Source organism: Cyprinus carpio, chromosome A13 (genome assembly GCF_018340385.1).
Source record: "Cyprinus carpio isolate SPL01 chromosome A13, ASM1834038v1, whole genome shotgun sequence".
In the NCBI taxonomy this organism is placed as follows: domain Eukaryota; kingdom Metazoa; phylum Chordata; class Actinopteri; order Cypriniformes; family Cyprinidae; genus Cyprinus; species Cyprinus carpio.
The window spans coordinates 9,261,755-9,278,468 of NC_056584.1; the positions used below are offsets into that span (position 1 = coordinate 9,261,755).

At 37.4% G+C, this 16,714-nt stretch overlaps 1 protein-coding gene across 3 annotated transcripts in view; it reads left to right on the forward strand.

The window, feature by feature from the left end:
* The window catches only part of LOC109091403 (methylcytosine dioxygenase TET3-like), a 50,109-nt gene extending 36,563 nt beyond the window's left edge, over positions 1-13,546 (forward strand). For all 3 annotated transcript variants that reach the window (XM_042768646.1, XM_042768647.1, XM_042768648.1), the window contains 9 exons: positions 543-2,652; positions 2,737-2,827; positions 3,857-3,950; positions 4,047-4,255; positions 5,797-5,947; positions 7,161-7,250; positions 7,433-7,570; positions 7,682-7,994; positions 9,246-13,546. In XM_042768646.1, the coding sequence (XP_042624580.1) occupies positions 543-2,652; positions 2,737-2,827; positions 3,857-3,950; positions 4,047-4,255; positions 5,797-5,947; positions 7,161-7,250; positions 7,433-7,570; positions 7,682-7,994; positions 9,246-10,222 (4,173 nt within the window). In that variant the 3' untranslated portion in view covers positions 10,223-13,546. The remainder of the gene's footprint in view (positions 1-542; positions 2,653-2,736; positions 2,828-3,856; positions 3,951-4,046; positions 4,256-5,796; positions 5,948-7,160; positions 7,251-7,432; positions 7,571-7,681; positions 7,995-9,245) is intronic.
* The last annotated feature ends 3,168 nt before the right edge of the window (positions 13,547-16,714 follow it).

Below are 16,714 nucleotides of genomic sequence, written 5' to 3' on the forward strand. Positions count from 1 at the left end.
TGTGGCCTAATGGTAAGAGAGTCATATTTGTAACTTGAAGGTCGTGGGTTCGAGTCTCAGTACCAGCAGGAAATGTAGGTGGTGCCCAACTGAGGTGCCCTTGAGCAAGGCACCCCCAGTTGCTCCCTGGGCGCCGCAGCAAAAAAGGCTGGCCAATGCTCAGCGTTCACTGTGCATGTGGGTGTTCATTATTCACTGTTGTGTGTGTGCACTTGGATGGGTGAAATGCAGAGCACAAATTCGGAGTATGGACACCATAGTTTTTCAAGTTAAACTTGGCAAGTTTTTCAAGTTGGCACAAAACTTTTAACAAAGTACACATTTTGTGTATAGATATTATGTACAATAATGTTTAAATATATTAGTACATAACAAAGAATAAGAAAATTAAGAAAATATTTTTAATGTATTGCTTAATCACCCCAAGTGCCATGGTCCACTGAGGCACCAGCTGTCATTAGTTGTGATGACCAATTGCAGTATGTCTTGCTTCACACCACAGCCAAAACATGCTGAAGCATCTCTATATTTTTCCACTGCAGGTTGAGTCAGAGGCAAACTCAGTAAATGGCACAAGCTCAGAGCAGATGGAGGAGACCTGTGCGGCACCAGAGGAAGAGGCACATTACGTATCCTTAACACACAATGTTCCACCTGATGTTCCCACGCCTCTCCAGCATGGCTTGTTACCAGCACCTCCTGGAAAGGAGCCCAGGGCCACTGATGTACTTCTCCCTCACAACAGTTCTCTGACCTCTCATAATGGTGCTAAATACATGACACCAAACACTGAGAGGCATGTGGATCCCACTGAGCCACATGCCACATTCCATAGATCCACATTTAAGAAAAGTTGTGAATCTGAGTCCGTTCAAGAACAGACAGTTCCTCTGAAGAAGATAAAACTGGAGGAGCAATGGGTTGAGATTGATGACCCACACTCAAAGCACTTAGAGACTAGCGGGTGCTACGAGGATGCTTTATCTACGCTTGCAGCTGTGGTCTGCTTCTCCAGTACAGAGAGGAAAAGTCTAGAGGAGAGGCTTTTTGGGCCTCAGGCCTCAGACATGTGTTTAAAAACTGAGCCGAAAGAAGAACCATATCAGTGTCAGTTAAATAAAGAAGAAAGTCCAGAAGAACCTCCTCAGAATGAAAACATTGCACTATCTTTACTCAGTGTCCAGTCTCTGGTCCAGCATAGGAATATAAGCGTTGATCAGGCTATAGCTATTGAGGCCTTGACCCAACTGGCAGCTACCCCACAAACAGTGCCCTTTGAAACAGAAAACCAGAGTCAGGACGCTCAACGAGAAACGTCTACATGCTCCACTTCAAGCAACCACATACCTCTTCGAGAGGCTAAACCAGTTTCAGATGTTTTCTCTAACAAGGTCTCGGTAATCAGTTCATCATTGCAACAGACTTCTGTCATCCGCAACCCTCTGAACAGGCCGGCCAACTTCACCCAAAGTCAGCATTGTGCATCTACCTCCAGAAAACTTTCCTTTAAAGATCTTCTGGCGGCCAGCTCAGAATGTGAAAAGCTGTCGTATACCACGGAGAACCACAGAAATGGCCAAACACTTTGTAAAGCTGACAGGTTAGAAGGCACTTTCAAGAAGTATAAGCATGGAGAAGCGACTCAAATCTCGAGAAAGAGGGACGAGGAGGAAGTTGCAGCTCAATTGGTGCAGCTTGCGTTCATGATTGAATCCAGGCAGACGCAAGTCTCGGAAAACAATCCCCCGAAAGGTATGCCGACTCAGACCATGAAATACAATCATAATTATTTGGGGCAGCACTTAAAAAAGCAAAGTAAACCTAAAATGACACCATCAAAACCCAGGGTGTCCAAGAAGAAAGCTGTTGAGATCGAGGGCAACCATTGTAGGATTCCATTGGCCAAGAGGACGCCCAACAGGAAAACCCCACTCAAGGCCACCATTCAGAAAGCCATTTCACAACAAAAGATGAGGTTCCAGCACAAGAGGAGTCCGTTTCTTCCACAAGCGCAGATAGACCTGAAAAAGTACATAGCAGAGGCTCATCACGAGAACAGGCAGCTCTTATACTACAGCAACTCTCTGAAGAAAGAGCACTTTGAAACGATCTTAGGTTCTGGTAAGCAGAATGGCTTTCACTTTAAATACGAGCATGGAGCTCAAAGTCATTCTTTACCACCACCAAACGGGCTCTTTCACAATCATACAAATGACCATCTAGGTGCTAGCCAGTGGCCAAAGCATGAATGTGAACAACAAATGATTTCTCAGGTATCGAAATCCTACGATGTGCTAAATCATGGTGCTAAACAACAACCTCAGCAGACCATGGCCAGTGAACCCTGTAAAGACTCGCCGCAAAGCCCAGTGATGTACCATAAAGCCAATGGCTTTAATGATCATCAACACTTGCACACAAATCAAAATGGATTTTACAAAGTGGAGAAGTCTGGAGGTGTTACAGTGTTGTCCTCATCCAATGTACATTTGGAGAATGGTGATGTGGCATACACTGGAGAACAGACTCCTACCAAGCACACGATCAACAGCTTTTTGGAGTCTCCAATGAGGTTCTTGAGCACACCGACCAAGAATCTCCTCAACACCCCCTCCAAACAAACCACAGAGCTGCCCTCCTGTGACTGTGTGGGTAAGTCATATTAGCCAAATCATAACTTGAAATAAAAGTTTGCTAGAATTACTTTGTTCATCTGAACACAATTTCCCTCTGTAGAACAAATAACTAAGAAAGAGGAGGGTCCGTACTACACTCACCTTGGATCTGGCCCGAATGTAGCAGCAGTGAGAGAGATGATGGAGAACAGGTAAAGTGGATCTCAGTTGTTTACATGCAATAATGTTTTCACTGGATCCAACACAAAAAAATACACATCTTTATTCATTTTATATGTATACATTTAATTTCCTTTTTTTAAATTTCTTATTTTTTTAAAAATTATTGTTTCATATTTATTAAAAATATAAAAAAAAATTTGTTGTAAAATATTAATTAATATTTAATAAAAAAGAATACATCTATTTAATAAAATAAGAATAAAATAAAAATGTTTATTATTATTATTATTATTATTATTTAATAATAATTATAATGTTTAATATTTATAAGCAATTCAACATGTAGCATGGCTGCACTTTGAATCCCAGCTTGGGGACCTTTCCCAATCCCTTACCCCCCATCCCACCTTCTGGTTAGAGTTTGTTTCAAACTAACTCTAAATATTACACATCTGCAATTAATCAAATTCAAACCACTTAATATACATTTGTTTTGTAGATAATTTCAGTCTGTTTTTAGATGTAAGATTAAAGTTTGAAAATCTCTGTTTTGGTTATATTGTTGAAATGCCCACCATTCAGAATGCACCTGATGATGATGATGTCGTCATAATATTTGAATACTGAATTCTGATTGGTGTTCTTTTTTTGCATATATTTGCATATTGAATCTAGATGGATCTGTTCTTCATTGCATATATTTTTAACAGTAAGAAACACAAATCTTAATATAGTTACATGAAAAAAATCTGAATTTAAGGTTTTTTATTTAACATTTGTGTAATGGTGGGAACAATTAACTCGTTTGGCTTATACAGTGACAATTTAAAAATCATTTATTTAATTTTAGAAACAACATGTTTTTGTACCATCACAATTACATTTTTTCTTACACACTATAAATGAGTCTTTTTACATAAAAATATCTGTACCTTTATATTTATGTACCTTTATAGGTCTGTTGCAAAGGGATAATCATATTTGGGGGCTTCAAAAAAATGTTGAACCACTGTTATAGTGCTTAACAAGCACAACTCACTGCACTGTTTTCATCACAGATATGGTGAGAAAGGCAACGCAGTCCGTGTGGAGGTTGTTGTGTATACAGGCAAAGAGGGGCGGAGCTCACAGGGTTGCCCAATCGCCAAGTGGGTGAGTGACCCGCTTGAAATAACTAGCAGTCTGCGAAGACCTTAGTAGAATGACTGTTCCTTCATTTACTGTGTGCACATGTGTTCAATTCTGCAGATCATACGTCGAGGAAGTGAGGAAGAGAAGTTGCTGTGTCTTGTGCGGCAGCGTGCTGGTCACTGCTGTCAGAACGCAGTTGTAGTCATTCTCATCCTGGCCTGGGAGGGGATCCCACGCAGTGTGGCTGACAGGCTGTACCAGGAGCTCACACAGACTCTCTGCAAATATGGCTCACCCACTAACCGCCGCTGTGCCCTCAATGAGGAGTGAGTCACAAGTAACATACGGACAGAGTGTGTGGAAATGATCCACGTGCACGCTCCCTCATACAAATACAAAAGAACATTTGGAGGTTGTTCTTGAGGAAGTGTTTGTGAAGTGTTTTCTTCAAGCTTTTACACCAACTCCTTCACTCCATAATTTTATAAGTGTACATTCACTGCTGAAAAGACCAGGCTAGATTAGTAGAAAGCAAGGTCTGAAATTATCTTAGGGCAAAAATTCCACCAAAATGAACAAACAATTCAAGATATGAGGACAAAAAATTACTGCACAATTAAAACAAAGCAATTGCGATTAAAGTGAAACGTATATATATATATATATATATATATATATATATATATATATATATATATATATATATATATATATATATATATATATATATATATATATATATTATATTATATTTTATTTTATTTTATTTTATTTATTTATTTATTTTTGGTAACACGTTCTGATAGATTTAATTATATCATTAAATTTATATATTTTATTTAAAATGTATATTTAATAAGGTCATTGTTACAAAAACTGCCCATGCAAAGGTAAGAAAATGCACCAGGAAATCACTTTCAGGGCACAAATATAGCTCCTTAATGGAAAACCTAATTTCTGTCATAAAAGTTAATTAATTTGTGAAAAAAATTAGGCCAAGAAATTACCACCCAAATGATCATTTAAAGTCATTATTGCATTAGATAAGAAAATCACTGAATAAATGTTACCTTGATGATTTAATATATATATATATATATATATATATATATATATATATATATATATATATATATATATATATATATACTCTCAGTATGAAAGTAGAACTGCCAGTAGATGTCAAAAATTCTGTCATAATGAGTGAGCCATTCAGTCAGTCGTTCAACTTATTCATTCAAACAGCTGATTCATTCAAGAATGAAGCAAGTTCTGCTGCAGCTTTGTTTGAAACTATTTTCGGTGACTAAAATTAAACACAATTTTAACTGATAGTTAATTTAATTTTTGAATAAAATCAATTTCACATTTTCAATCGTGAAGATATTCTGGAAGAAAAAAAACTTGCTTGTGTAATATTGCTGAACTATATCATATAAATGTAAGACAAAAACCCATACAGGGGCATTTTTTGCCCACTTATCCTTGAATTTTAGGGGCATATAACTATATTCTTACATTTATGCATTTAGCAGACGCTTTCATCCAAAGCGACTTACAGTGCATTTATACCATAAATTTTTTACCAGTATGTGTTCCCTGGGAATCGAACCCACAACCTTTTGCGCTGCTAATGTAATGGTCTACCACTGAGCCACAGGAACAATGTAATGCAATATAAGATGCAATACAGGTGTGGGCCCCTTTCGGGATGCTTTAAATGAATTAATTATATAATGTGTACATATTCCACATTTCCATGCATATAATAGCACCCACAGCAAGTTCTGTATTATACAGTATTATTTTATATTATAGTGTATTATTGCACTGTAACTTACCTTACCTTCTTCATCTCTCCTGTTAGTCGTACATGTGCGTGTCAGGGTCTGGACCCAGAGACCTGCGGTGCCTCTTTCTCGTTTGGTTGCTCCTGGAGTATGTACTACAATGGCTGCAAGTTTGCACGCAGCAAAATGCCCCGGAAGTTCAGACTGCAGGGAGACTATCCTGAGGAGGTGAGCACTATACTCATGGAAAATACATTCTCAGTCCAAATGTGTAAAGAAATGCTTTTTTATGGAAGAATCATGCTGGTCTTCGAAATCCTTCCATAGTGGCTTTAAATGAGAGTGCAACTCTGGTGAGAGTTTCCTGTGTGAGCATACCTGAATGACCTTGTTTACCTGAACCAGTTCAACCTGTTGCCCTCTAGTGGAACTAAGTAAAACACTTAAGAGAAAATCGCTCACATGGTGGACTTAAATCAATGGGTGAATCCATAAAAGGGTTGCATGCCTTATGTTTTTCATTGTAAAAACTCCTTGTTTGACCAGGTGCAAAATATGCATTAAAATAGCACTGTGCCACTGTGTATTATCATCATTCATTCAATCATTCATTCATTTCAATGCAAACACGCCTTCTTTTTAAGTAAATTATCCTCATTATAGATTATACACTTTCAGACGATTTGGGTGCCTGAATTTGGAATGATGGAGCGATGTTGTGTAAAGTACGGGAGATTGTAGTACTCTGCTGCATCTTCTACAACCAAGTTTTAGAACCACCCTGCAATATTACAAATGTACTGTGAAAACCTAATATAAACAATGATAACAGCGGTCGCAATGCACAGGTTATTTTTTGTAGTCCCTGTCAAATAAAAATGTAAATAATAATAATAAAAACATACATTTTAGTGAATTAACATCTAAAACTACTTGGTGTCAGTAAGAGTTTTTAAAGAAGATTAATATTTTCTTTAGCAAAGATGCATTAAATTGATGAAAAGTGCAAGTAAATGCACTTGTAATGGTAAAAAAAGTTTATATTTCAAATAAATATTATTATTTTGAACTTTCTATCCATCAAATAATCCTGAAGAAAAGGTCTCTACAAAAATATTAAGCAGCACAACTGTTTTCAACATTGATAGTAATAAGAAATGTCATGAGAACCAAATCAGCACATTAGAATGATTTCTGAAGGATCATGTGACACTGAAGACTGGAGTTATGCCTGCTGAAAATTCATCTTTTATATCACAAGAAAAAATGTATTAAAAAACTAAATAGTTACTTTAAATGTACTGTATTACTGTATTTTTGAATCAAGTAAATCCTTGCAGCATCCTTGCCAAACCAAATTTTTTGAAAGGTAGTGTATTTATGATTTATGGTCATTTTAATTTATCCTTGAAACTGCAATAATGTTTGATTTTGTGGTTAGGAGGAGAAGTTGGAGAAAAACTTGCAGAATCTGGCATCAGATTTGGCCCCTGTGTACAAGAAACTTGCTCCTGATGCATTTCAGAACCAGGTAGGAATTACATAATCAATCTCTCACAGTGTTAAAACTGCTCTGAAGCAGAGCTCAACGGTAAAAAAAAATGTTAGCATATTTAGTTGATTATGTGATTATGTTGATATTTCTATAGCATCCAAGACTGAGTCCTGTGTACATTTGTAAGGAAAGCATCATAATGATCTGTAACCCATCAGGTGCAGCAGGAGCAGCAGGGGCAGGACTGTCGGCTGGGCAGGAGTGAAGGTCGACCGTTCTCCGGTGTGACTGCATGTGTGGACTTCTGCGCTCATGCCCACAAAGACACACAGAACATGACCAATGGAAGCACTGTGGTGAGTCTCACTTCCACTATTCATGTCAGTGTCCTTTAATACTTTCTTTTTCAATTTTCTGACACCACTGAGTTAAATGAGATACATGCATTTGCCTCATGTGGACCACAGGTATGCACTTTAACCAAGGAGGATAACCGTGCAGTGCGGAACATTCCAGAGGATGAGCAGCTGCATGTCCTGCCGCTCTACAAGATCTCTGACACGGATGAGTTTGGCAGTGCTGAGGGCCAGTGGGCCAAGATAAAGTCTGGGGCAATGCAGGTCCTCTCTGCTTTCCCAAGAGAAGTGAGGATGTTGGCTGAGCCTGTCAAATCAGCACGCAAGAGGAGGATGGAGGCTAAAAAAACCCATGCTGAGAAAATAAGTGGCCTGGACAGTAAGCAGGGCACCCCTGTAAAAGTGAAGAACGAGCCTCTTAAAGGTATACCTTGTTCAGCCCTCCTTCTTAAGAGGCATACCATCTTCTTGATGCATATATTTTGGTTTAACGCAGGGGTTTTCCAGCCGTCCGTGGAGCCTCACCAGCACTACATGTGTGCCTAACATTCAAAATGTGTAGTGCTGGGGAGGTTTGAAAACCCCTGGTTTAAGAGGCATTTACATGACACCATTTTCAACAAAAAACGTAAGCGTTTTGGCCTGGGTTTGTAAGAAAATTCTTGATTTTTTTGGCATTTTTTTTACATCATTTTTAATTAAGAAGGTTTTGAATTTGTGAAAATGGTCATGTCATGCTCATACTTATTACGTGTTCAGTCTATAGGAATGCGTATGTGCACAGTGTTTCTTTGCAAAGTGACATCACCAACTACTGGCCGCGAAACCTTTCTAAAATGCAAAGAAAAACTTTTCCGTTTCTTGTACATCATTGTCGTGTTAACGTACACTTAAGGGGTAAGTTCACCAAAACATTTAAATTCTGTCATTAATTACTCACCCTCATGTCATTCCAAACCCATAAGACCTTTGTTCATCTTCAGAACTCAAATTAAGATATTTTTGATGAAATCCAAGAGCTTTCTGACCCTGCATAGATCACAACGCTGCTGAAATGTTTTATGGCAAAGAAAGGTAGTAAGCACATCGTTAAAACAGTCCATGTGACATCAGTGGTTCAGTCATGATGTTATGAAGCTAAGAGAATACTTTTTGTTCACAAAGCTAACAAAAATAACGACTTGAGGGTGAGTAATTAATGACAGAATTTTCATTTTTGGGTGTACTATCCCTATAGCATGAAAATATTTATTAGTTTATTGGCATTGGATGGAATTTTCAGTTTTTACTGTTTTCTGAACTAAATATAAACCTAAACTAAAACCAAATCTCAAGAACAGGTTGCTTTTTATTCCTAAAAGTAGTCACAGAATAGCCAGATAACCACCGGTATTATGAAGTGTGCATACAATGGACACTTCCACGTGTTTTATAGGGATATGCAGTGAGATTAATTTCAGTCCATTATGTAAATTAAATGCTGCTTTTGATAAATGAACATTATTTTGTAAAATGGTATAAATTTCTCTTGAGAATTGATCATAAAATAGGGGCTGGTGGTGGGCTGCTGATTTAATCCAGGAAATATTGATGATTGTAGGATTCTAAAGTGGAGGTGTACTTATATCTAATATATATTAAGTTCTTCTTATTGTTATTCTTGTTTTGTCCACAGGTTTCAAACACAACTCTGTTGAACATTCACCATGTTCAGAAAAGGATACTCGTAATTTAAGTTCCACAATGCGATTGTCTGGGGTTCCAGACATTGGAGACCGATTCTCAGACTTCAGCTCTACTGTCCCGTACAACCAGAGTAACACATGCCGCACACCTCCTGTGGCCTCCGGCTTTGGCTTGTCCACACACCCAGAGTTCCCTCAACCGCAGGATCCCTCAAGAGAAACCGGCCACAGCAGTGGTTCTCCTCCTCTTAGACACGGACTCGAGAACATCAGGCAGATGTCTGAACCGTTCAGAAACTCGTATCCGAACGATCCTCTAAGAACGAATTCGAAATACTCTCCCTCATTCAAATCGGAGCCTGAGGAGATACGGTGCTTCCAGGGCGGCGCAGCTCCCACCCCGCTCTCCCCGCCAATGGCTGAGGGTCTCCACAGTCGCTTGATTCTGGAGGACCACCACAACCCACCGGTTACAGCACGACCCCTGACCCCAGAGGTGGGTAAAGCAGAGGAATTTTGGTCGGACAGCGAGCACAATTTCTTCGATGGGGATATCGGTGGGGTCGCGGTGGCTCCTTCCCATGGCTCCATCCTGATCGAATGTGCTCGACGGGAACTGCATGCCACCACTCCCATCCTGCGGCCCAACCGCACGCATCCCACCCGCATCTCCCTGGTCTTCTACCAGCACAAGAGCCTGAACGCCCCGGGCCACGGCCTGCAACAATGGGAGGCTAAAATGGCCGAGAAGGCCAGGGAGAAAGAGGAAGCCGAGCGTCTGGGACTCAACAATAGGTCAAAGGAGATGGATTCGGATACGGAGAGCGAAAACGAGACCTATCCAGAAGAGAGACACAAGCTTCAGGTCCCTACTCATCAATCGCTAACAGTTACGAGTGACGGTGTCGTCATGTCAGCGCCCTACGCCCTCACGCACGTCACTGGGCCTTACAACCGCTGGACGTGAAATTCTGTGTGCTTGTCTAGCTAATGCCTTACCTCAGCTAGTTCTCATCCTTTCATGGCCGTTTTTATTTGTGCCCTTCTTCTGTTGTGCTCTTCATCTCAGCTTTTACGAAGAACTAGACTACCGTTCCTGAGTTTTTAACTGTGAGTTTTGGTGTGTATGTCAGTGGGGGTTTTTTTTATTGTAAAGAGATGGTGCTCAGAACAGATATTATAAAACTGGTTTTATACATATAGATGAAATTAGTGCATAGAAGATGTGATTATTTATTCTGATCATTTTCAAGACTATTTTGTAATTTAATTTCTGGTCCAAGCCTGTTTACTGCAATAGGAGTATGTCATCCTTTAAATGATGTGTGTAGTAAACACTCCGATTTGACATCGTCAAATGTGAATTCTGTATTCTCGTCTCAACCTTGGGTGCTGTCTTGTCCAACACATGGTAGTTGCTTTTTTATGATGGCATTGTAGCAGTAAGGTTAAATGACAAATATGAACCACACGTGGGTCATTACAGGAACTTCATGTCAGTACATTGTTTCGGCATTGTGAGACAGTGTTGGGGGGAATGCATTAAATCATAATCAGATTAGTTTTTTCAAGTGATTAGTAAAGTAGCGCATTACTTTTTTCAATTTAGAACAAAATATCTGTTACTTTTTTTAAATGAATAACAAGTTGTTTTTTCGTTTATTCACTGACACCTCTCCTCTTCCCATGTTGAGAGAAACTAGGAGTGAGGTGCAGATGCTTTTTAATTTAACTTAGGGTGTTACAGTTGCCAAAAATATAACTTTTGCGGGTTTTGTTATTAAAAAACAAATAAGCAAGCCTAGCCCAAATGACAAAAAGTAATGCAGAAGAAACACAATTAGATACTTTCTATGGAGTAACACAATATTGTAATACATTACTTTTAAAAGTAACTTTCCCCAACACTGTTGTGAGACATAGTACGTGGCATCCTTTAAAAAGCACTTTGTATCTTCTGACCAACCTGACCTTTGAAGTTTCTAAGATGCACGTTTGGTTTATTCATCATTAAGTATCTACAATCACGTGTTTAGTGTGGACTCCGTCATGATTATGAAACTTTGCATATTTAAGCAATAATCATGAAAGGTTTTATGCTGCATTTTGACAAGGTGTCCAAACTGGTTAATTTCTGGCACTAATGTAAAAGTTAACATTATTTGGTCCCAATTTTTGAGTTTCTTTTCTTTTTTTTTAACTCCCAAAGAGGTTGAAACATGACTTGAAAACAGCTTAATCATTTTATACAATTCAAGCATGTTAAGTTATGTTCAAACGAGTTTACTGTATGTTTTTCACTGGTGCTTTTAAAGAGATCCCATGACACCTCCTGAGATGTCATTTCATCTGTTTTTATTGCTACATTTTGCATTTTAATAAAAAAAAAAACCAGTCATCTTTTGGTGCAAGGGATGGGGTATATCAGTATCTGTGCATTTTTATACGCATGTTTGGTTTTATTTAGGTGCATTGAATGAAAAGATCGATTTTAAAACTAATGACTTCATAATTGCATATGAATCCAGAGGCCTAGTCAAGATATTGGCTCAAACGAAAGGTTTACATTACTCTTACATGAGGTTTAAAATGAACATACGGCTAAGATATGTCTTTTTAATTTCATCTTTAAGGTGCTAAAAAGTGTACGTCAGTGTTCAAAACCATTGTACACTCAAAATGCTGTGCTTCAGCACTTGAAACAACATCTTTTCATGTAGGTTGTGAGGAAATGTACACATTATCTCTGAAAATGTGTTTTAACTAGTACTCTAGCAATGAAAAATATAGAAAAGCTCAAAAGTAACCCAATGTGAACCTATGTTTTGGGGAACTTGAAGTCACAGAGTGGCATGGGTGCGTTCACGCTACTGTCTCTTCAATTAAACATACTTTTGCTGAACAGAGAAACTTTCTTTTGTGTAAAACCATCATGTGTAACAAAAAGAAAATGATATTGTAATCCTGAGTTTGTATGTAGCTCAGGGAAGGTGCTCATCATTGGTGCTTATTCATAGTACCAGAGTCCCCTGGCATTGACAAATCACATAAGTGACTCACTAGTTCTGGATCTTTCTTTTTGGCCGGTGCTTAATGTTTTACTCAGCTTGAACATCTTTAGATCATGCTGTATTATTGAGTGTTTTTCCTCTTGACTTGATGTGGCACAAATAATACTATGACCTCACAATCCCCTGATGGTAATTGACGGATACTGAAATGCAAGTACTATGAACATCCAGTAGCCTAAGGGATTTACCAATGCAATTCGATTCAATGCTCACTGATTTTATGCATTTTTCTAAGCTATTGTTTTCCAAGCTCTTTTTTTATGTGAATTATGGGTTGGTTTTTATGTTGCTGTTCAAAACCTCCATTTCTGTGTGAATTAGATTTATAATTATATATGTATAAGTACCATAAAACTTTTTTTTTAGATTTGGCTCATGTGATCTTATTTGAGTTCAGATGATTAAACGTGGCTCTCATTGCAACAGTCCTACTAATGCAACATGTTCCTAATGAAAGAAATGTTGTTACATTCCTTTTCAAGTTAATATATTCACATTAGGCATCTCTCGCATGATTTTCCTCCTTTTTTTGTTGTATTTTCCCCTCTTTTCTCAGATCTCTCTGCCCATGTAACTTTGGATTCACGCTTCTACGGTTCTTGCATTGTCTTCCAATTGAATTCTCCAAAATTTGAATTTATTTCTGGTTATGTTTTGTAAAATGGAAAAGTGGTTCCCCTTACAACATCTTCATGTATATTATCAGTTTGACAGCTGTCTTCTGTATATGTTGAATGAAAGCTGTAGTGTGTAATTTCTGCGCCACTAGCATCACCAAACAAAATTCCATTAATAATAATGACTGTTTTCAGGCAGTTATCCCAACACTCTCACAGATAGTCAGGCAAAATGATTGGTTAGTCAATGTTATTGTGTTGGGCTGATCACAAGCAAGTTTTGATTGCTGTTCAGAGATGCACATATGACATTTTTGGGGAATTCAACCATTGGCTTGTTTACCTTTTTTTTTTTGTAATATTGAAAGTTAAAAAAATTACACACTTCAGCTTTAAGTATGAATGTAAGCCATTACAGGCACTGTTGTAGTATAATGTGGAATTTTAAACCTCCTGTTACCTTCAAAACAACAACAACAACAAAAGAACATATGACTTGAAGACTTGTTCATTTTGTGACTTGAAATGATCTGTCAAAGAAAGAAAACACCAGCTTTTGAGATTTTTCTTTTAGAAAATAAAATGCACAGTAGTTGTACAGTACATTTGAAGTGTGAGGCTTTTCCATTTGCATATTTTCTGGATAATTTTTCAGTTTTTACACGCATAACTTGTAAACAGCAGTTTTCACAGCCCAAACTCATTGCAATCTATCTAATACATTCTACACAGGACATAATAACAAAGAGATGTTATTGTAGTAGTAATTCATCAAGCATATGAGCATTTATTATTCTGCAATTCAACAGTATTTCCATCCCACATATATTTTATATTGTGTATTTTCAAGAACAGCAGATGTTTTGAATAGATTTTTAAAGATATCCTGAATGCCCATGATCAAATATGTATTTGGCTTATATCTGCCAAATGTGTTCAGGAATAACAATTCCCGAACTATGTTATCATAAAGAGGGATTTTTCTGGCAGAAAAATCAAATGACCTGGAATCTGGGGAATTCAGTAATCAGTTTGAAAAGTGCACAGGTACACCATAACTCCAACAAGAATAGTGCATTTAAACATCAACAAATAGTTTCTAGTGCCCTCTATGGGCAAAATTTGATGAAAGTCCTCAGATGACCTTAATGTGATGTTTTGTTAAAGGGATACTCCACCCAAAACTTTTTGTCATTATTCACTTACCTCCATGTCGTTCCAAACCTGTAAAAGCTTTGTTCGTCTTCGGAACACAATTTAAGATATTTTGGATGAAAACAGGGAGGCTTGAGACTGTCCCATAGACTGCCAAATAAATAACAGTGTCAAGGTCCAGGAAAGTATGAAAAGCATCATCAGAGTACTCCATCTGCCATCAGTGAATCAACTGTAATGTTATGAAGCGACTAGAACACTTTTTGTAAGCGAAGAAAATAATGACTTTATTCAACAATTCCTCTCCTCTGTGTCTCTCCATATCACCTTATGCTGCATATGATCTTCTGTATCATCCGCGCCACAAGGATGCACTGTTTCTACATGTATTTAGCTTTGATTTGAAAGAAAACAGCGCTTCCTTGTGGTACAGAAGAGCGTATGCAGCATACGGTGATTTGGAGAGATACAGAGGAGAGGAATTGTTGAATAAAGTCATTTTTGTTTTCTTCATGCAAAAAGTATTCTTGTTGCTTCATAACATTACGGTTGAACCACTGATGGGAGATGGACTGTTCTGACCATGCTTTTCATACTTTTCTGGACCTTGACAGTGTAACTTACTTGGCAGTCTATGGGACAGTCACAGGCCTCCAGGTTTTCATCCGAAATATCTTAAATTGTGCTCTGAAGACGAACGAAACTTTTACGGGTTTGGAACGACATGGGGGTAAGTGATTAATGACAAAATTTTCATTTTGGGTGGAGTATCCCTATAAGTTTATATTACACAGATCAATGTCCAAACTTTCCATTGCTTATATCTGCAAAACTCAAGAATCAAACTTCCCTGGATATCTTGTCAGGATTGTCTTCACATAATATAGTGTATATTTTATAAACATCTTGCAAATAAGTAGTTATTCCAATGCTATTAGTATACTTCTTTAAAATTAAAAATAGAGTGTACATATAATTTCAGTCCAATTTTTATATATTAATGAGAGATTTACATACATTTATACTTAAGTATACTTGATACAGAACAGTCTGAATTGGGAAACAGCATACCACTCTTACTATTTCTAAGATTTGGTAAAAGTAGTAGTATGCTTGTATGCAGTTCTGAAATTCAGTGTCAGTACACTTAGCCTATATTTAATCTTTTGATCAAGATATACTTACAGCATTTTTTAGATCAGGTAGCCTATTAAATACTTTTTTTCATACAGAATGTAGTAGTCTAGCCAATGTTTTACCTTATGAATTTGCATGTTCATGTTTATAGTAAAAAGTCAGCTTTGATGTTGATAACTTCCCTTAAAACATTCATTTTAATATAAGTAACTTAAGTAAAGTATATTTTCCAAATATGTGGTGAGTATACTCATATTAATGCACTAGTGGTATACTTATACATGTACTTGTATATTTATGTAATTTTGTTTATTATGTAATGACCCAGTTAGTTTCTAAAAGTATTCTTTCATGTGTACTTGGTATGCTTTCAGTGTAACAATAGCAAACTTTAAAAACAAAACTATAGTTTAACTTATAGCAACTACACTAAAAGTCAATGTATAGGTGTACAGTTAGTTAAGAAGTTATTTACTTATCCTTTTTATTTTTTAGTGTATGAAAGTGCATTTTGAAGTATACTCTCAGCTAATTTGCACCAAGTATGCACTAAAAAGAATGGAGTGCAAGTATATAGCTAGTATTGCTGCAAAAGCCTACTAAAGAAACACTTGCAGTAGATGCAAAGTAATTAGTGAAAAAGTACTACTGTGAGCACATAAAGTACGCTTAAAAATATAATTTTATGAAGTCAAAAGTGTGACAATTTAGTACCACGCAGTAAACATACAAGTACACTAGTATACTGATATTAGTATACTTACAGTTACTACATAAAATATACTTGGAAATATACTTTAAGTTAACTTAATATATGAATGAAGTATGCTGAAGAATATACAGGCGCTGGTCATATAATTAGAATATCATCAAAAAGTTGATTTATTTCACTAATTCCATTCAAAAAGTGAAACTTGTATATTATATTCATTCATTACACACAGACTGATATATTTCAAATGTTTATTTCTTTTAATTTTGATGATTATAACTGACAACTAAGGAAAATCCCAAATTCAGTATCTCAGAAAATTAGAATATTACTTAAGACCAATACTAAGAAATGATTTTTAGAAATCTTGGCCAACTGAAAAGTATGAAGATGAAAAGTATGAGCATGTACAGCACTCAATACTTAGTTGGGACTCCTTTTGCCTGAATTACTGCAGTAATGCGGCGTGGCATGGAGTCGATCAGTCTGTGGCACTGCTCAGGTGTTATGAGAGTCCAGGTTGCTCTGATAGTGGCCTTCAGCTCTTCTGCATTCTTGGGTCTGGAATATCGCATCTTCCTCTTCCCAATACCCCATAGATTTTCTATGAGGTTAAGGTCAGGCGAGTTTGCTGGCCAATTAAGAACAGGGATACCATGGTCCTTAAACCAGGTACTGGTAGCTTTGGCACTGTGTGCAGGTGCCAAGTCCTGTTGGAAAATGAAATCTGCATCTCCATAAGTTGGTCAGCAGCAGGAAGGCAGGAA